At 41.7% G+C, this 20,759-nt stretch overlaps 1 protein-coding gene across 5 annotated transcripts in view; it reads right to left on the reverse strand.

Annotated features, from left to right (window-relative positions):
- The window catches only part of SPECC1L (sperm antigen with calponin homology and coiled-coil domains 1 like), a 182,963-nt gene that overhangs the window by 31,869 nt on the left and 130,335 nt on the right, over positions 1–20,759 (reverse strand). For 4 of the 5 annotated variants that reach the window (XM_049865402.1, XM_049865404.1, XM_049865406.1 and 1 more), the window contains one exon: positions 19,539–19,641. In XM_049865402.1, coding sequence (XP_049721359.1) covers positions 19,539–19,641 — 103 coding nt within the window. Of the gene's footprint in view, positions 19,642–20,759 lie in introns of all 5 variants that reach the window. The other variant, XM_049865403.1, reaches the window with a different exon arrangement.

Here is a 20,759-nt window from a genome sequence, read left to right on the forward strand (position 1 = left end):
ATCATTTCTCTCATCAATGCCATATTTTCCAACTACTGATTCTTCTTCTCTGTTTCTAACTTTCACATTCCAATCACCAGTGATTATCGATGCATCCTAATTGCATGTTTGATCAATTTCAGACTGCAGAAGTTGGGCAACATCTTCAATTTCCTCATCTCTGGTCTTAGCAGTTAGTGGGTAAATTTGAGTAATAGTCATATTTAACTGATCTTCCTTGTAGGCATATGGATATTATCCTATCACTGACAGGGCTGTACTTCAGAGCACAGATCTTGACATGTTCTTTTTGATGATAAATGTGATGCCATTCCTCTTCAGCTCACTAATGCCTAGGATATCGATGTTTATCATTCCATTTCATTTTTGACAATTTCCTATTTTCCTAGACTCATACTTTGTACATTCCACATTCGTATTATTAATGGATGTTTACAGCTGTTTCTTTTCATTTTAAGTCATGGCACATCAGCAAATGAGGGTCCTGAAAGCTTGACTCCATCCACATTATTAAGTTCAACTCTACTTTGAGGATGCAGCTCTTACCCAGTTGTACTGCATGCCTTCCAACCTGAGGGGCTCATCTTCAGGCACTATATCAGACAGTGTTCTGTTACTATTCATAAGGTTTTCAACTAATTTTTTTTTTCAGAAGTAGACTGCCAGGTCCTTCTTCCTAGTCTGTCTTAGTCTGGAAGTTCAGCTGAAACCTGTCCACCATGGGTGACCCTGTTGGTATTTTAATACTAGTGGCATAGCTTCCAGCATCACAGCAACACATGAGCCCCGACAGGAGCACAAACTGACAGATGCATGGGGGTAACACAAGTATCTTAAAACCACAGAATCACAGAATCTAAGTTGGAAGGAATCAAGTGACATTAGTCAAATCACTGATTCCATACTTGAATTATCTCTGCTTAATCAGCATGATGGAGCCCTGGTGCTGCAGCAGATAAGAGCTAACGCTAAACCAAACAGTCAGCAGTTTGCATCCATTAGTCGCTCCTTGGAAACCCCATGGGGCAGTTCTGCTCTGTCCTATAGGTTTGTTACTAGTCGGAGTTGACTTGATGGCAATGGGTTTGGTTTCGTTCAGGTTAATCAACTTGATACATGGCAAAGTTCCACAATCCAAGGGGAGCTACTTTATAATAATCTGAAATCACTCAATTCAAGTAGCAGTCTAGGAAAATTTAAAGCTTATGGTACAAGAAGATATCTAGTAACAGAAAATAATAACAGTAATAAATCTATCAAAATAAAAGATAAAGTTCCTATTTCATCTCTTGATTTTAGATATTTGCATCTTTTTTTTTTTTTTTTGTCAGTCCAGTTGAAAGTTTGTTGACTTTGATTTTTTTCCAATGATCAACGTCTGGCTTCATTGATTCTATTGTCTATTCTCTATTTCATTTATGTCTGCTCTTATCTTTGTTATTTCTTTTCTTCTGGTAGCTTTGGGCGTACTTTGCTTTTTTCCCCGACTAATTCCTTGAGTTGTAAAGTTAGGTTATTATTGACTTGAGATCTTTCTTCCTGTTTTAATATAGGTGTTTACCACTATGAGTTTTTCTGTAAGCACTGAATTTGCTGCATCCCGTAAGTTTTAGTATGCTGTGCTTTTATTTCCATTCATCGCTAAGTCTTTTCTGATTACCTTTTTGATTTCTCCTTTGACCCATTAGTTATTTAATAATGTGTTGTTTAACTTTCACATAATTGTGAAATTTCCAATTTTCCTTGTTACTGATTTCTAGTTTCATTCCATTGTGGTCAGAAATACACTTTGTGTGATTTCCAGTGTTTCGAAATTTGTTGAGACTTGATTTGTGACTTAGCATTTGGCCTTTCCTGAAAAATAATCCATATGCACTACAAAAGAATGCATATAGTGCTGATGTTGGGTGAAGTGTTCTACATATGCCTATTAGGACTAACTGGTTTATAATGTTGTTCAAATCCTCTATTTTTGTATTGATCTTCTGACTAGATGTTTTATCCATTATTGAAAATGGTGTGTTTAAGTCTTCGACCATTATTGTCAAACTGTTTATTTCTACTTCAAATTTTATCAGTGTTTGCTTCATGTATTTTGGGGCTTTGGTATTGGGTGCATACATACTTATAATTGTTACACCTTCTTTAGGAGTTGACCCTTTTATCACCACATAGTGCCCTTCTTTATCTCTTGTAATACACTTGACTTAAAGTGTATTTTGTCTGACATTAATTATAGTCACTCTAGGTCTCTTTTGGTTAAACCTATGCGCTATCCGGAATACTTAGTACTTCTAATATATTTTTCCACCATTTCATTTTCAACCTATTTGTGTCTTTGCATCTAAAGTGTGTTTCTTTTAGACAGGATATAAATGGATCATTTTTTTAAATCCATTCTCCCAATCTCTGCCTTTGATGGAAGGTTTTAATCCATTTACGTTTAATTACTGTTAAGGACTTACTTCTGCCATTTTGGTGTTTGTTTTTTGTGTGTATTATATCTCTTTTGTTCCTCATTTCCTTCCATATGGCTGTGTTTTGCTGAATTTTTGTAGAGAACCGTTTTGACATTGATTGCATTCTTCAGGTTGTACAATCATTACCGTTATCCTTTTTCAAATTATTCCACGACCATTAATGTAAATGTTATCAGCAATCCCTCACGAGGGTTCTAAAATTGATTGTGGTAATGGCTGCACAACTCTGATTATACTAAAAACCACTGAATTACAAGTTTTAAATGGGTGCATTGTATGTTATGTGACATGTATCTCAATAAAAAATGCAATAAATATAAATATATATGACTGCATAAATTCATTTATGCTTGAGTTTCCAGTCCTAGACCAAACTTGTGGCCACCAGCATTAATGTTCTTGTCATCCCACAAAGCTGACAGTATCAGATTTACACTTGCTTTCGGGGCTCATGTATTTGAAGTCTTATAGGCCAGAGTTTTCTATCTGGCTTCTTTCAATTAGCATCATTTTTCAAGGATCATCCATGTTGTGGCATATATCAGAACTTCATTCCCTTTAATTGCTGAATACATATTCTCTAGTATAGACATCGAAACCCTGGCGGTATAGTTAAGAGTTTGGCTGCCAACCATAAGGTTGGTAGTTCAAATCCACCAGATGCTCCCTGGAAACCCTGTGGGGCAGTTCTACTCTTCCTATAGGGTTATGAATCACAATTGACTTCACAACAGTGGGTTTTTTTTGTTTGTTTGTTTTAGTATAGACAAACTTTTTGTTTATTCTGTCATCAGCTAATGGATATTGCCATTGTTTTCATGTTTTGGCTATGAAAATTTGTGTCAGCATGTTTTTTAATTCTGTAAGGAATATGCCTAGGAGTGGAATTGCTAGGTCTGATTGTAATTCTATGTTTAATCTTTTAAAGAATTACCAAACTGTTTTCAACAGCAACTCTTCCATTTTACACTGCAATAAGCAAAAAATGAGGGTTCCAATTTCTCCAAATCCTCACAAATAGTTGTTATTGTCCAATTATTTGTGTGAAGTGGTATCTCATTGTGGTCTTTATTTACATTTGCCTAGTGATTAATGATGTTGAGCATCTTTCTATGTGTTTATTAGCATTTGTGTATCATCTGTGGAGAAGTATGTACTTGAATCATTTCCCCATTTTTTAAACTGGGTTATTTGTGTTTTTACTGTTGAGTTGTAAGACTTCTTTAGGTACTATAAATACTAGACCTTTATTCAGATGCAGGATTTGCAGAATTTTCTCCCAGTCTGTAGGTTGTCTTTTTCACTGTCTTGACGTTTAATTCACAAAGGTTTTTTCTTTCTTTTCTTTTTTTAATTGTTCTTTAGGTGAAAGTTTACAGAGCAAATTAGTTTCTCATTAAACAGTTAATACACATATTGTTTTGAAACATCTGTTGCCAACCCTGCAGTGTGTTAACACTCCCCTTGTTGGCCTTGGTTTCCCCATTTCCATTTGTCCAGCTTTCCTGTCCCATCCTGCCTTCTCAACCTTGTCCCTTGGCTGGTGTGTCCCTTAGTCTCGTGTACATGGTTGAACTACGTGTGTTACTGTTTGTTTTATAGCCTGTCTAATCTTGCTGAAGGGTGAGCCTCAGGAGTGACTTCAGTACTGACTTAAAAGGGTGTCCAAGAGCCATATTCTAGGCGTTTCTCCAGTCTCTGTCAGACCAGTAAGTCTGGTCTTTTTTTGTGAGTTTAAATTTTGTTCTACATTTTTCTCCAGCTCTGTCTGAGACCCTCTAGTGTAAACCATGTCACAGCAGTCGGTGGTGGCAGCCAGGCACCATATAGCTGTGCTGGACTCAGTATGGTACAGGCTGTGGTAGCTGGGGTCCATTAGTCAAAAAGTTTGAATATTGGTGAATTCCAATTTATCTATTTTTTTCTTGTGTTGTTCATGCTTTTGGTGTTGTATCTAAAAAAAACTGTTGCCTAAGGTAAGGTCACACAGACTTTCACCTATTTTCTCCTAGGAGTTTTATATTTTAAGTTTTACATTTAAATTTTTGACATATTTTGAATTACTTTTTCTATATGATGTGAATTGGGGGATATCTGTTACGGATTGAACTGTGTCTCCCAAAAATATGTGTCATAAATCCTAACCCCCATACCTGTGGATATAATCCCATTTGGGACTAGGGTTTCTCTGTTATGTTAAGGAAGTCTTATCAGTGTAGGGTGTGTCCTAAGTCAACCATTTTTGAGATATAAAAAGAACAGGTCAGGCACAGAGAAAAGGAGGCACAGATGATGATAGACAGCACACCACATGAAGATCACCAGGAAAAGTGAGGAACAGACACTGAGAATAGACAAAGTACCTACCTGGCCACACCAAGCCAAAGGAGAGAGAAAGCCTTTCCCTAGAGCCAGTGCTTTGAATCGGTACTTTTTATCTCCTAAACTGTAAGGAAATAGATTTCTGTTCATTAAAGTCATCCACTTGTTACAACCAAACACCTCATGTGATTTGGTTCCTTGATTTAGAGGTTCGGGGTCATGGTTACATGGGACATTCCAGTTAACTGGCCTTATAAGGTGTTTAGTACTTCTACCTCCTAGTTCCTTGCATAGTGCCTGGGGTCTTAAGAGCTTCCAAGCAGACATCCAAACCACAATAATTGGTCTCTATACATGTGGAGTGATAGGGGAACAGTTGGGAACAAGAGGAAAAAAATGGAATGTGTGGCTAATGGCCTCCATGAACAACTGCCTCCTTTGTCATGAGACCAGAAGAACTGGATGGTGCCCAGTTATCATTACCAAGCTTTTGGGTCAAAGGTTCTATAGAAGAATTCTGATCAAAAGGAAGAAAATGAAGAAGAGAACTTCAAATTACCATAGATTCCAGATTTCTGGGGCCATGGAGGCCGGATAAACCCCTGAAATTATTGCCTTAAGTGATGGTTAAAGTTATAGGTCAACTTGGCAAGGTTATGATTTTCAGTGGTTTGGCAGACATTATATAATCATCCTCCATTTTTTGATCTGATGTGAGCCAATCAGTTGAAAAGGAATTTCCGTGCCAATCAGTTGAAAAGGAATTTCCTTGGGGCTGTAGCCTGCATCCAATACCTATGGATGTTCTGGCAAGCTTGCTTTCTTTCGATCCTGTATCAGACTCGTCATATCTGATCTCAGGTTCTCGGGATGTGAGCCAGCAGCCTTCTACCTGACCTGCTAATTTTCAGCTCATCAGGGCCTGCAAACATGTGAGTCAGGACAAACATCCAGCCTGACAACTGATCCACGGATTTGGGACTTCCCAGTCTCCACAACTGCATGAGCCATATTTCTGTAATAAATTTTCTACATATATTTATATATATGCTTCACAGGTTTGAGCCCTGGTGGCACAGTAGTTAAGAGCTTGGCTGCTAACCAAAAAATGGGAAGTCTGAATCTACCAGTCACTCCATGGAAACCCTCTGGGGCAGTTCTACTCTGTCCTATAGGGTTGCTATGAGTCGGAACTGACTCGAAGGCAGTAGGTTTGGTTTTTGGCTCACAGGTTTTGCTCCTCTAGCAAACTCAGCCTAAGACATACAATACTAAGAGTGGTTCTAAAGGAACAAAATCATAAGGATGAGTTTTCTGAACTGGTTCTCATATCTGGCCAGTCCTAAAGGCTCTGATGACTCTGCCTCCAGTAGTATGGAGGGCACTGCTAACCCATGGCTAAGGTGGCAAAAAAATATGCAAATATACCACTAATGGATCAAATATTTGTGACAGAAAAGGCTCTGAGTAACTGCATATTTGATACTTTTCTACAATTTATGGAGAATGAGAAGCAGAAGGAAGTGGGTTGCTTAGTCCTTTTTTGCTAGACAAAGTGGTAAAAAGAAGGGATGAGCTCAGAGCTTCAGAGTCACAGCTCAAGCGCCACATACAAGACCTGAAAGTTGCCACTGATGCCCTGAAAGAAAGCCTTATTTCTTGTAGTAACAGAGCTGATACTGCTGAAACCAAACCTAGAGTCTTAGGGTAAGAGTGGCTGAATGATAAGAGCCAGCTGAATTTTCAACCTTGAATGGTATCTAAAGTTAAAGTGAGGGCATGATGGGGAACAAATGGGATTCTAAACTTGGGATAGGGACCTACGGGCAGATAATCAGGAAGCTGGGGACACTGAGTACCAAAATTCCATTGAATGACTCCTACCAACAGAACCAGCCCTCTTACTTCCGCCTGAACAGATTACTCCATCTTTGTCTGCTGGGCCACCCTCCCCAGTAAAACCATTATCCCTTCTACCTCTATCTGATAAGATTAACCCAGCTGTGCCTTAAGAGTCTTTGTCTGAGAAATCAACAGAGACTGCACCTGGGGCACTACCTGAGGCAGATCCCTTAGGAGACATTCATGAATGTTCCCAGGACCCACCTACACCATCCATTTTTGCTTCTAGATCTATAATGAGACTTAAGTCGTAGCAACCCCTAAGAGGTGAAGTACAAAGTGTGACCCATGAAGAGGTACGCTATACTCCAAAAGAACTGCTTGATTCTTCTAATATATACAAACAGAAACCTAAGGAACATGTGTGAGAATGGCTTTTAAGGGTGTGGGATGATGATACAAAGACATAAAGTTGGAGCAGTCTGAGTTTATTGATATGGGCCCACTAAGCACATATTCTTCATTCAGTGTTTTAGGATGAGAAGTTAGAAAAGGATCTAATTGGTTGGTTGGTTCACTGAAGCATGGATTAAACGCTGGCCTCACTAAGTAAGCTGAAATGCCAGAACTGCCTTGGTAAACTCAAGAAGAAGGTATCCAAAGGCTTAGGGAAATTGACATGTTAGATTAAATTTATCAGGTTGGGCCCCCAGACCCACCCATTGAGTGCCTAGAGGACATACCTGTCACTACAACGGTAAGGAACAAATTCGTGAAGGGAGCTCCAGCACCCTAGAAGACTGCTGTGATTGCTATTTTATATAAGTCAGATCTGACAGTGGGACTATCCTAACTGAAAAAAGACGCCTCACTATAGTGGGGCTGACTGGATCCCAGAGTTGTAAGGGCCAAGTGGTGGCACTTACTTGCAGAAGACAAGGTGGGCATGGTTACTGTAATCGACAGCAGAGTTAAAGCAGTAATCAGAATAGCCTGACTTGTAGGGACTTATAGTGTTGGTTACTTAGTCATGGTGTCCCTAAGAGTGAAATAGATGGGAAATCTACTAATTACTTGATTTGCACAAGCGGAATTCTAGGTCAAGTGAATGAAAGAATAACTTAAATCACCAGAGCAGAGTCACAGCCCCCTCAATCAATTTCCAGACTTCAGCCTGTTCACAGACCCACAACCTCTTGAAAGAAGGATAGGTTGGGTACCTTGAGGAAGGAGCCCATACACTGCCAAAAATTTATGCTGTTAGTCCTTCTCCTAGCCTTCTCCAAAGGATCTATGGCCTTTTACGAGGGTGACTGTTCACTGGGGAAAAGGAAATAGTCACACTTTTCAGGGATTACTCGACACTGGCTCTGAACAGACAATAATTTCAGGAGTCCCAAAACATTACTGTGGCCCACCAGTCAGAATAGGGGTATATGGAGGTCAGGCTATTAATGGAGTCTTAGCTCAGGCCTGTCTCACAATAGGTCCACTGGGACCCCAAACCCATCCTGTAGTGACTTCCCCACTTCTAGAATGTATAACTGGAACAGACATACTCAGTAAGTGGTAGAACCCCCAACACTGGATACCTGACATGTGGAGTTTAAGGGCTACTACGGTAGGAAATGCCTAGTGAAAGCCATTAGAACTGCCCCTACCTAGGAAAAAAGTAAACCAAAAGCAATACCACATTCCTGAAGGAACTGAAGAGATTACTGCCACCATCAAGGACTTGAAGGATGCAGGGGTGGTGATTCCCAGTATATCCCCATTCAACTTGTTCACTTGGCCTGTGCAAAAAACAGACGGGTCTTGGAGAACGACAGTGGATTATCAAAAACTTAACCAGGTGGTGACTCCGACTGCAGCTACTGTTCAAGTTGTGGTTTCACTGACTGCTTGAGCAAATTTACACATCTCCTGTACCTAGTGTGCAGCTGCTGACCGGGCCAGTGCCTCTCTCCCGATGTGTTCTGAATGACCGCCAGAAGCAGTTTTTCTTCACCTGACAAGGCCAGTGATACACCTTGACTGTTCTACCTCAGCATTACATCAAATCTCCATCCTATGTCATAATTAGCCTGCGAGGATCTTGACTGCTTTTTCCTTCCACATTGTTCCATTACACTGATGACATTATGCTGAATGAATCTAGTAAGGAAGGAGCATCAATGACTCTACACTTATTGGCAAGACACTTCTGTGCTAGTGGGTGGGAAGTTCACCAGACAAAAATTCAGGTGCCTTCCATCTCAGTGAAATTTCTAGGGGTCCAGTGGTGTGGGGCACTTTGAGATAGTCTTTCTAAAGGGAAGGATAACTTGTTACTCCTGGCTTCTCCTACAAAGGAGGCACAGTGCCTTTTGGGGCTCTTTGTATTTTGGAGGGAACATATCCCTCATCTGGGTGTGCTACTCCGTCCAGCCTATTCATCAAGAGACTCAAAAAGCTGCTAGTTTTGAGCGGGGTCCAGAACAAGAGAAGGCTCTGCAACAGGTATAGCCTGCCGTGCAAGCTGCTCTGCTCCTTGGACCATATGATCCAGCTGATCCAGTGGTACTTGAAGTCTCTGTGGCAGACGGAGATGCTATCTGGAGTCTTTGGCACGTCCCTATCGGTGAATCATAGCACAGACCCTCAGGATTTTGGAGCAAAGCCCTGCCATCCTCTGCAGATAGCTACTCTCCTTTTGAGAAACAGCATTTGACTTGTTAATAGGCCTTGTAGAGTTTGGACTCTTAACCATGGGCCACCAAGTCACCATGTGACCTGAGCTACCCGTCATGAACTAGGTGCTATCTGACCCACAGAGTCACAATTAGATGTGCACAGCCACACTCCATCATTAAATGGAAACGGTATATATGAGATCGGGATTGAGTAGGACCTGAAGGCTCAAGTAAGTTACATGAGGAAGTAGCCCAAATGCCCATGGTCTCCACTCCTGTCACATTACCTGCCCTCTCTCAGTGTGCACCTAAGTTCTCACGGGGGGTTCCTTATGATCAGTTGACTCTGGAAGAGAAAAGTCGTGCCTGGTTTACGGAAGGTTCTGCTTGATATGCAGGCACCACTTGAAATTGGACAGCAGCTGCACTGCAGCCCCTTTCTGGGATCTCCCTGCAAGGCGGTAATGAAGGAAAATCACTTTAATGGGCAGAACTTCAAACAGTGTGCCTCGTTGTTCAGTTTGCTTGGAAGGAGAAATGGCCAGATGTGCAACTGTATACTGATCCACGGGCCGTGGCCAATGTTATGGCTGGATAGTCAGGGACTTGGAAGGAACACGATTGGAAAATTGGTGACAAGGAGGTATGGAGAGGAGATATATGGCTAGACCTCTCTGAATGGTCCAAAGAAGATATTTGTCTCTCACGTGAATGCTCATCAAAGTGGGACATCAGCAGAGGAGGATTTCAATAATTGAGTAGATAGGATGACGCGTTCTGTAGACACCAGTCATCCTCCTTTTCCAGCCCCTCCTGTCATTACCCAATGGGTTCATGAACAAGGTAGCCATGGTGGCAGGGATGGAGGCTGTGCATGGACTAAGCAACATGGACTTCAGTCACCAAGGCTGACTTGGCTATAGCCACTGCTAGTGCCCAGTCTGCCACAAGTAGAGACCAACACTGAGTCCCCAATATGGCAACATTCCTAAGAGTGATCAGCCAGCAACCTGGTGGTGGGTTGATTATATTGGACCACTTGCATCATAGAAATTGCAGTGTTTTTTTTTTACTGGAATAGACACTCTAGATAAGGATCTGCCTTCCCTGAATACAGTGCTTCTTCCAAAACTTCCATCCTTGGACTTACAGAATGCCTTATCCATCATCATGGTATACTACACAGCATTGCCTTGTATCAGGGACTCACTTCACAGCAAACGAAATGTAGCAACTGCCCCATGCTCATGGAATTCGCTGGTCTTACCACCTTGTTCCCCATCATACTGAAGCAGCTGGCTTGACAGACAAATGGAATGGCCTTCTAAACACAACTACAGCACCAGCTAGGTGGTAAATACCTTGCAGCGTTGGGGCAATACCTTCCAGAAGGCTGTATGCTCTAAACCATCATTCAACATATGGTTCCATTTCTCACACAGCCAGGATTCAAAGGTCAAGATATCTGGAGTGGGGAATGGGAGTGGCATCACTATTACCCCTAGTGACCCACTTGCTTCCTGTCCTCCTGACCCTATGCTTTGCGGGTCTACAGCTCTGATTCCATTGAACTGGAAGTTATGAATGTCACCTGGCCACTTTGGGATCCTTATGCCTCCGGATCAACAGGCAAAGAAGGCAGTTAACCATATTCGCTAGTGTGACTGATCCTGATTACCATAGGGAAATCAGACTGACATCACATAATGGAGGTAAAGAAGAGTACGTCTGGAATACAGGAGATCCCTTAGGGCATCTTTTCATACTTCCATGCCCTGTGATTAAAATCAATGGAAAATCACAGCAACCCAATTCTGACATGACTACTAATGGCCCAGACCCTTCAGGAATAAAGGTTTGGGTCACCCCTACAGGCAAAGAACCACAACCAGCTGAGATGCCTGCTGAGGGCAAAGGGGACACACAATGGGAACACAAAGGGAACACAGAAGAAGGTAGCTCTAAATACCAGCTATAACCACAAGACCCGTTGCAAAAACAGGGACTGTAATTACACTGATTATCTCTCTCTTACTTTGTTATAAGTGTGTATTAGTGTGTGTGTGTGTGTGTATATATGCATATGTACATGCACATACACATATATATGTATGCATACAAATATACACATTTATAGCAAATTCTTTGTTTTCCTCCCTCCCTTATTCCATTACTTATCATAAAGTATAAGATGTAAACTGGGCCAGTGTGTTTTTGGTTGTACACATTAGTTCTATCATGTTAGGTACAAGACGATTTCATAACGGACTTTATTTAGAGATTATGTATGGCTTAAGGGGGGTGTATACAAGTTCCAAGTTGACAAGAGGTGGACTGTGATGCTTAAGGTTATGTGTCAACTTGGCTAGGCCATAATTCTCAGTGGTTTGGTGGATATTATGTAGTCATCCTCCATTTTGTGATCTGATATGAGCAGCCAGTTAGTTGAAAGGGAAGTTCACTTGTTGCTGTTGCCTGCATCCAATATATATGGATGTTCTGGCAAAGCACTCTCTCAATCCTGTATCATACTTGTCATTCTCTGACCTCTGGTTCCTGGAACATGAGTTGGCAGCCCGATGCCTGACATGCAGATTTTGCGATATGCCAGCTCCTGCAACCCTCTGAGCCAGCAGCATTCTGCCTGACCTGCCAATTGTGGATTCGTCAGTCCTGTGAGTAAGGAAAAGCCTCCAGACTGATGCCTGACTCGCAGGTTTGGAATTTGCCAGCCTCTACAACTGCGTGAGCCATTTCCCTGAAATAAATCTCTCTCTATATATTTACATATACACTTCACTTTTTTTGCTCCTCTAGAGAACACAGCCTAAGACACCCTGAAATAGTCTTTAAACCTTAAAGCAATTAAAATCCCCTGAAGTCTTCCTAAAACCAAACAATAGTTTAGCTTAACTAATAATGTCTGCCTTGAGCATCACGCTGTTTTTAAGATCTATCTATGTGGGATCAAACTGATAAAAAACACGAAAGATTACTGTATTTTACACATATAACACTCACGTCATATGTTTTTTGCCAACCATGCAAGCCTCTCTGCATTATTTTCCTAGGCCATGCTATATGCACTATATGTGTAGGCACGTTGTTTACGAAAAATATTGTCATGGGTTGAATTATGTCCCCCCAAAAATGTGTGTATTAACTTGGTTAGGCCGTGTGCGGCTGTCCTCCATTTTGTGATTTTCCTGTGTGTTATAAATCATAATCTCTGCCTGTGGTTAAAAGGATTAGGGTGGGATATAACACTAGTGCTCAGGTCACCTCCCTGATCCAATGTAAAGGGAGTTTCCCTGGGGTGTGGCCTGCACCACTTTTCATCTTTCAAGAGATAAAAGGAAAGGGAAGCTAGCAGAGAGTGGGGGCCTCAAACCATCAAGAAATCAGTGGCAGGAGCAGAACATGGACCTGGGGTCCCTGCACCTGAGAAGCTCCTCAACCATGGGAAGATTGAGGACAAAGACTTTCCTTCAGAGTTGACAAAGAGAGAAGGCCTTCCTCTGAGCTGCCACCCGAATTTGGACTTGTAACCTACTAGATTGTGAAAGAATAAATTTCTCTTTGTTAAAGCCATCCACTTGTGGTATTTCTGTTACAGCAGCACTAGATAACCAGGACAAATGTGGCAGATAGGAAACTAAGGGGGCAGTAAATTTATGTTTATGTAGAAGGAACAACTCAGAAAAGGAGGGTGAGAATGGTTGCACAACTCAAAGACTATAATCAATGTCACTGAATTACACATGTAGAAACTGCTAAAATCTGTTATGTTTTGCTGTGTATATGCTGAGCAACAAAAAGTAAAATAAATCATTTAAAAAATTTGAAGAAATTACTGTAATTGTACCTTTGATATTATATGACTATGAGTAATTAATTTTAATATACAATTAGCTATGATTTCCTGGTAATCGTTGTGCCTATGTGGAAATTCTGATCAAGTGAGAAAAACCTAACCTATCAATTATTTTCAAAGACAACGATATTTTTTGATTACTATGAAGTTGGGAAAAAAAAAGAAAGCCACCTACTTGTGGTATTTTTGTTATAGCAGTCCTAGATAACCAAAACAGGGTCCATCCTCATTCTTTTGCAGGTGGATATCCAAGTATTTCAGCAGCATTTTTTGAAAACTATTCTTTCCCATTGAATTGTCTTGGCACTCTCTCATAAATCACTTGACCATAAACGTGAGTGTTTCTTCTGGACTCTTAGTTCTATTCCATTGATCTGTATGTCCATCCTTACCCTTCATTACACTGTCTTGATTACTGCAGCTCTGTACAGTCATGCATCACTTAAGGTCCACAGAACGTTCTGTGAAATAGGACGTTATGCGATTTGGACATTGTGCGAACACTATATACTTAACAAAGCTATACAGAATTCTGCAGTATATATGTGCTGTACCATTACACACCTGGCAGAGCAACTGCTTTGTATACAAGAGATATGAGAGATGTGTGTTGTGTGCAGGCAACTGTTGCATTTGCGACATCCAGTTACATCCCGCTCTCCGCCTGAAATTTCCGAACTCTATTATAATCTTATGGGACCACGACATATCTGCGGTTGGATGTTCCCCAAACGGAAGTCACGTGGTGCATGGCTGTAGTAAGTTGTGAAATCAGGAAGTGTTGAGTCTCAAACTTTGTTCTTTTTCAGGACTGTTTTACTAGTCATTATTCCTTGCATTTTCATATGAATTTTAGAGTCAGCTTGTCGATTTCTGTAGAAAATGCACCTGGGATTTTGATCAGAATTTTAATCAACTTATTTGTTATTGACCTATTGTAAAAATGGCACAGGGGCAGTGTCTGACCTCCTGTAACTTCACAAGGGGGAAGGAGAATTAAGATCAACAGGCCAAGGCTGAGTCCCATGAGGTAGAGGTTAGACATACCTATCACCTCACTCTGCCATCTTTACCAATTTTGACGCCAACCATCCCTCCCACAGCACTCTCTACTTCTCTGCTGGGTTTGATAATTCATCGTAATGGCCACAAACAACTCACAGACAATACTCAACGACTATGGGGTTTATTAGGAAAGTAACAAGTTACAATTCGGGTTGAGGAGCGCTCAGGGTACAATTCTTCCATTAGGACAGCCTCCTGTCAGCCATGCCTGCAGGCATGCCTCTCTCTGGTCTGCTCAGGCAAGCAAAGCTCTTCTAGCTCTGCTGATTAAGTGCCAAGAGGAACCTCACTCTGCCAGTAAGCCTCGGTGCAAAGGTGCTTCAGCTCTAGCTCCACCAAGTGCCCAGAGGCACCTACTCCTCCAGCAAGCCTCCTGCCCAAAGGCACTCAGCTTTCCTGCTCTGTGGACTGGGAAGCCCACTGTGCCGTCTCCTGCTGCCATTTTTCTGCCACCACTTCTCACTGTCTCTAGTGTTACAGCTCTTTCTCTTGGTCTCCTGGTTCCAGGAGCTCCTCACTGCAGAAATCCCAGGTCCAAAAGACATGCTCCACTCCTGGTGGAGGTGGGATTCTCCTCTGCTCTGGAATTGGCTCTCTTTTAAGCTCAGCAGGATGGCAAAAACTGACCAATCCCCTTGGTGGGCCACAATTACCTTATTTGCACAGTCCTGCTCAATCACTTGGGTGAGAGCTACAAGACCACGGCAAGAAAGGCCACACAAAAGGAATCCGTTGCACTGCAGCTATTAAAATTTTCGATTTCTTATTGAGTCATGTTTGGCAGCATCTTAGCTGTGTAGTATATTAGCTGCTATAACAGAAATACTGCAAGTGGATGGCTTTAACAAAGAGAAATCTATTCTCTCACAATCTAGGAGGCTACAAGTCCAAATTCAAGGTGCCAGCTCCAGAGAAGGCTCTCTTTGTCGGCTCTAGGGGAAGGTCCTTGTTATTAATCTTCCCCTGGTCTAGGAGCTTCTCAACCTAGAGACCCCAGGTTCTTTATTCTTGGTGGCATGAAGTTCCTTTGTCTTCTGCTGGCTTCTCTCTTTATTGACTCAAGATGCAACCTAATCTTGTAGATTGAGTCCTGCCTCCTTAATATAACTGCTCTAATCCTGCCTCATTAGTATCATAGAGGTAAGATTTACAAGACACCAGAAAATCACATCAGATGACAAAATGGTAGACAATCACACAATACTGGGAATCATGGCCTAGCCAAGCTGATGCAGTTTTGGGGTACACAATTCAATCCATAACAGGTAGTTTGCGTGTTTTTTAGGAATTCATTCATTTCATCTAGGTTATCCAATTTGTTGGCATACATTTTTTATAAACCAAAAACAAACAAACCCATTGCCATTGAGTCGATTCCGAGTCACAGAGACCCTATAGGACAAAGAATTGCTCTACAGGGTTTCCAAGGAGTGGCTGGTGAATTCGAACTGCCAATCTTTTGGTTAGTATCCGAGCTCTTAACTACTGCTCCACCAGGGCTCCAGTTGCTTATGGTGTTCCCTTATAACCCCTTTCATTTCTATAAGAGTGGTAGTAACATCCACTCTTATCACTCCTAATTTTATAAATTCAGGTGTTCTCTCTTTTGTTTCTTCAGTCTAGTTAAAGGTCTGTCCGTTATTTTGCTCTTTTCAAAGAATCAACTTTGGGTTTCACTGATCTTCTCTATTTCATTTATTTCTATTCTAATCTTTATGATTTTCTTTCCTCTGCTTCCTTTATGTTTAGTTTGCTCTTCTTTTTCTAGTTTCTTAAAGTGGAAGACTAGATTATTTAGAGATCTTTCCTTTCTTTAGAGGTCGGTGTTTACAGCTGTAACTTTCTTCCTGGTCACTGCTTTTGCAGCATCTTGTAATTTTTGGCATGTATGTTTTCGTTTTCATTCTCCTCAAAGTATTTTGTAATTTTCCTTGTGATTTCTTCCCTGCCCATTGGTTGTTTAGAAGAGTATGGTTTAATTTCCACATATTTCTGAATTTTTCAAATTTCTTTCTATTATTAATTTCTAATTTCATTCTAATGTGGTCAGAAAAGACACTTTGTTATGATTTTTCTAAAAAATCTTTTAAAATTTATTGGTATTTGTTTTATGGCCTAACATATGGTCCACCCTGGAGAATGTTCCATGTGCACAAGAACAATGTGTATTCTGCTGTTACTGGGTTGAATGTCAGGCCTAGTTGTTACATAGTGTTGTCCAAGTCTTCTACTTCCTGGCTGATTTTCTGTCTAGTTCTATTTCAAACATTTAATTTTAAACTATTATGCCATATAGTCAGTTTTGGAATTCAGGGTACCTTCTTTAAAGGTTCTATGTCTGGGATGCTAGTATTGCTAAAATATTATGTTAGACCTCCAGGTTAGAAATGGCTCAGTTTTAAAGTGTTACCATTTTAGAGATAAAGAAGAAACTATATTCTGGGAAAACAACACACACACACGCACACACACACAAAAAACCCTCGGCTATAGACTCTGAAGATACTTGGGCCCCTTTATTTCAAATATCTCTAAGAACAAAAATTGCACTCATCTCCTTTCTATCTAATGCTGAAGACGTGCAGATCTTTAATAAATCCTTGCTGCTGCCTGTGGTTTTCTGAGAATTGAAAGTCCACTGCAATACACTTGGCTGTTTAATCCTAAATGAGCTGAGGATCCCTGCTTGAAATTATGTATAAACTTGTTCGAAAAGGGTCTCTTTACAGTCTATCTTAATTTGTCCCTTTGCTACTTCGTCACCTATTTTACACAAAAATTCTCTGCAAATGTTGTAGCTAGTTACTTTGTTCCGTTTTCGTGAGATGGCGGCTGATGTGATGAGACCGAGCATATAGAACCCTGGAGAAACAGCGTGGCAGGGGTATCTGACCTCCTCGTCTAACTTCACGAGGGGAAGGAGAGAGAATCATTATCAGCATGAACAGCCCAAAGCTGATTCCTGTGACACATATGAAACAGAGGTCAGACATACCTCCTCTCTCCAACTTCTTTACTGATTCTGACACCAGCTGTCTCTCCCACAGCACTCTACTTCTCTGGGTTCTGTAATTCATTGCAATGGCCACACAGAACTCACAAACAATACTCACAATTATGGGGTTTATTAGAGAAGTAACACGTCTTTGATCAGGACAGCCTGTTGTCAGCCAGGCCTGCCGGCAGGCCTCTTTCAAACTCTTGACCTCTCTGCCCCTCAGCCCAGCCTGTGCCCTGCTCAGGCAAGTGTTACAAAGCTCTTTAGCTCTGCCAGTAAGTGCCAAAAAGTGTACTCAGCTCTCTACATCTGTGGGTCTGCAAGCCTAGCTCCACTGACAAGTGCCTAGAGGCACTCCACTCCGCCAGCAAGCCTCCTGCCCAATGACACTCAGCTCTCTTGGTCTACTGGCTGGGGAGCCCACCTTGCCATCTCCTGTTGGTCTCCTGCTTTGGCTGCCTCTGCTGCCGCCATTTCTCTGCCACTGCTTCTTGCCATCTCTCACCTTCTCCAGTGTTACAGCTCTGTCTCTGTCTTCTGTGCCTAGGAGGTTCGCAGTGTAGGGATCCTGGCTCCCAAAGGCACACTCTAGTCCTAGCTCTTCTTTCTTGGTTGTAGTGGGGTCCCTCTTTTCTAGCAGAATAGCAAAACTGACCAATCCCCTCATTAGGGTTTTATATACCTTATTTGCATGGTCCCACCCCCACAAGGATGCTAAGTGCCTTATTTGTATTATTAGCAAGCTGTCCAATCCCCTCAGTGGACCAATAGTACCTTATCTACATAGTTCCCCCAGTCATTTGGTAGGAGTTACAACTACTTCTGTGTCCTTGTCACCAGCCACTCCTATGACACTCTCTCTTTCTTTGACTGTAGCCCCAGAGCTAGGTGAGAGCTTATAAATTAAAAGGACACCATCCTTCAGGCTGCTAAATAGACAGGTGCCAGCCACAAGTTTATGGAATCCAAACAGTCCCCCAACTTCCTGACCTTCTGGCCACAAATTTGGGGCTGCTTTCCCACTACCCTTCAGGATGCCAGCAGCAACCTCAGGAGTTCACATGATACCCTTACTTTTTGATCTGCTGCCTCCTACTGCCCCTTTGGGTTCAGTAATTTGCTGGAATGACTTACAGAATTCATGGAGAGTATATATATACATTTTTTATACTATATTTGCAACTACAGATTTATTATAGCCAAAAAAGGATACACACAAACAAAGAGACTCATAGGACAAGGTCTGGAAGGGTTCACAGCGCAGAGCTGCCATGACCCAAGAGACACGCTACACTCCTGAGAGCAGGTATTCCACCAATCAGGAAGCTCTGTGTGCCTCCATGTTCAGGGCTCTTATTGGCCAGTCCTGCATGATAGGCTAACTCACGCCTCTTCAGGCTAGTTGATATCAGCCTCCCAGGTGAATCTTTTCTGGTCTGGCCAACCCCCACTCTCCAGCACAAATTCTCAGTGTGACCTGGAAGTCCCAGACCAAGGCACCCCAATTGCTCCAAGGGTTACTTCTCTGGAGCCAAGGACAAAGGTCACTTTACTTAGAGTAAAACTAGGTCTTTTACCCCATACCTTCTCATGTTGTAGTTTTGTGAAGTTGCACCAAAATATGAAACAGCAACCAAGAACACTGGCTATAAGCTAGAAACAGTCTCTATAACTAAAATAATATGTAAGGACACTGAGAATCTAAATTTTTGCGGGGGGGGGGGCAGTGTAATGGACACATTTGAGAGGTTTCCATTTTGTATGGCATCAGCACCTCTTCTCTTAATGCCATATTTAACACCACTTAAAATAAAGTACGAATAAAATACTGAAAGAGAGAGACAGACAGACAGTGGAAGAATGGGCAGGCTATTGCAATAGTCCAGATATGAGATGATTAGGGCACAAACAAAAACAGCACAGTGACCAGAAAACACACAATGAAAAATGCGGCCAAATATTACAAATTTAATAATTAAACTGTTTAATTTTAAGTAAAAGAAATATATTTTCATTTTAAGTCCAGATGAGACCTCAATGGAAGCATTTAACCTGAACTTAAGAAAACAACGTAACAGCTGAACTGGAAAGATTAGGTACTCTGGAAAGGTAATAAACACTTCATCCAAGTGACTCTTAGCCAAACTCAGGAAAGACTTTAAGAATATGTTTCTGGAATCGGTATAGGACTTCATCATTTCTAATGTGAAATACACACTGCGCTATGACGCTCTGGTATTTGGTTTGGCAACTGCTCGTGTGGAACAAAAGAACCATATGATTACCTGATAACCTTCTGTTTTCTTCTGACACCACTTCAGCAAGGCATTCCTCTTTGAGCCTCCATATTCTCTTGCCAGGGCTGAGAGAGGGTCCTTCCTTTCTTCCCTGATAAGTGAAAATAAGGAACCCAAAGTTGAAATATTTTTAAACTGAGCACTAGAATAAACTAGAAATCCAACAAACGGTGAGAAGAGTGCTAGTTTGTACTCCTGAACAGGATAAATGCACACACTAAGGCCATCATTTGATGATGGCAATCAACTTTTAGTTTAAGGTCTCACAGGCCACAGGGGTCTCAGCTCTCTGAAGTCCTAGAGAGGAATTCTCCTCATTCATGTGGCAAGCCGCCAAGATTCAGCACAGTGTGCATTCACAATTAACGGAACGCCTTCTAGAATGCTCAGAAGGGGGAAGAAGCTCCTGACACTGGCAGCATCTGAAAGCTGTTGTTGCCTTTCATTCACTACCTTACCCTTCAAGAGCCTTCATACTTTGGCTTTATTTTACCATTTTGTTGATAATTTTTTATGTCCTTAATCATTTCATCACACTAATTGCAAATGTAAACGACATGGCTGTGCAAGGAGAGAATAAGGCATAGTTTCTGCCTTCAAGTAACTTACAACAGGGGGAAGCAGTCATGTGGCGATAAACATTAAAAACGTCTGTAACTGCCATAAAATGTCTCAGATGTGCTTACTGCTAAGTTGTACACTCTTTATTGACTGTAGGTATTTAGAATTTTACCTTGCATACAAATGCCATTTTTCTGTGAACATACTCACTCATCTCATGCCTCCTTTAAGGAGTACCTCTGTGCCAGCTAACTTGCAGGTGCTGGGCAGGGGCACAGCAAGGGTAACAAGCACCCATGGGCAATCTCTAAGTTGTACCCTCCCATTTCCCCAATTTAAGCACCTAGGAGCAATCTCTAGGTTGTGACCCGCTCCCCCAATATCAAGATGAATAGATGCTGATAGCAGTGACGCCACTAGAAACACCTTCCCCACTCGTCTGGCTGCCTCAGTCAGGTGGCTTGTCGTATTTGTAGTGCCGTGGAATGTCATTTTGCATCTCAGCTGATGCCCCCTTAGGCTTGCTCCCGGTGGGGCAAGTGCCCTCCTCTGCTCCCCCCTACCCCTGGTGCTGGGCAGTCAGCAGTGAACAAAACAGAGGCCGTGGCCCCTCAAGGAACTTCAGCATTTACTATAGGATGGAAACAC

The sequence above is a fragment of the Elephas maximus genome, chromosome 22 (assembly GCF_024166365.1).
Source record: "Elephas maximus indicus isolate mEleMax1 chromosome 22, mEleMax1 primary haplotype, whole genome shotgun sequence".
In the NCBI taxonomy this organism is placed as follows: domain Eukaryota; kingdom Metazoa; phylum Chordata; class Mammalia; order Proboscidea; family Elephantidae; genus Elephas; species Elephas maximus.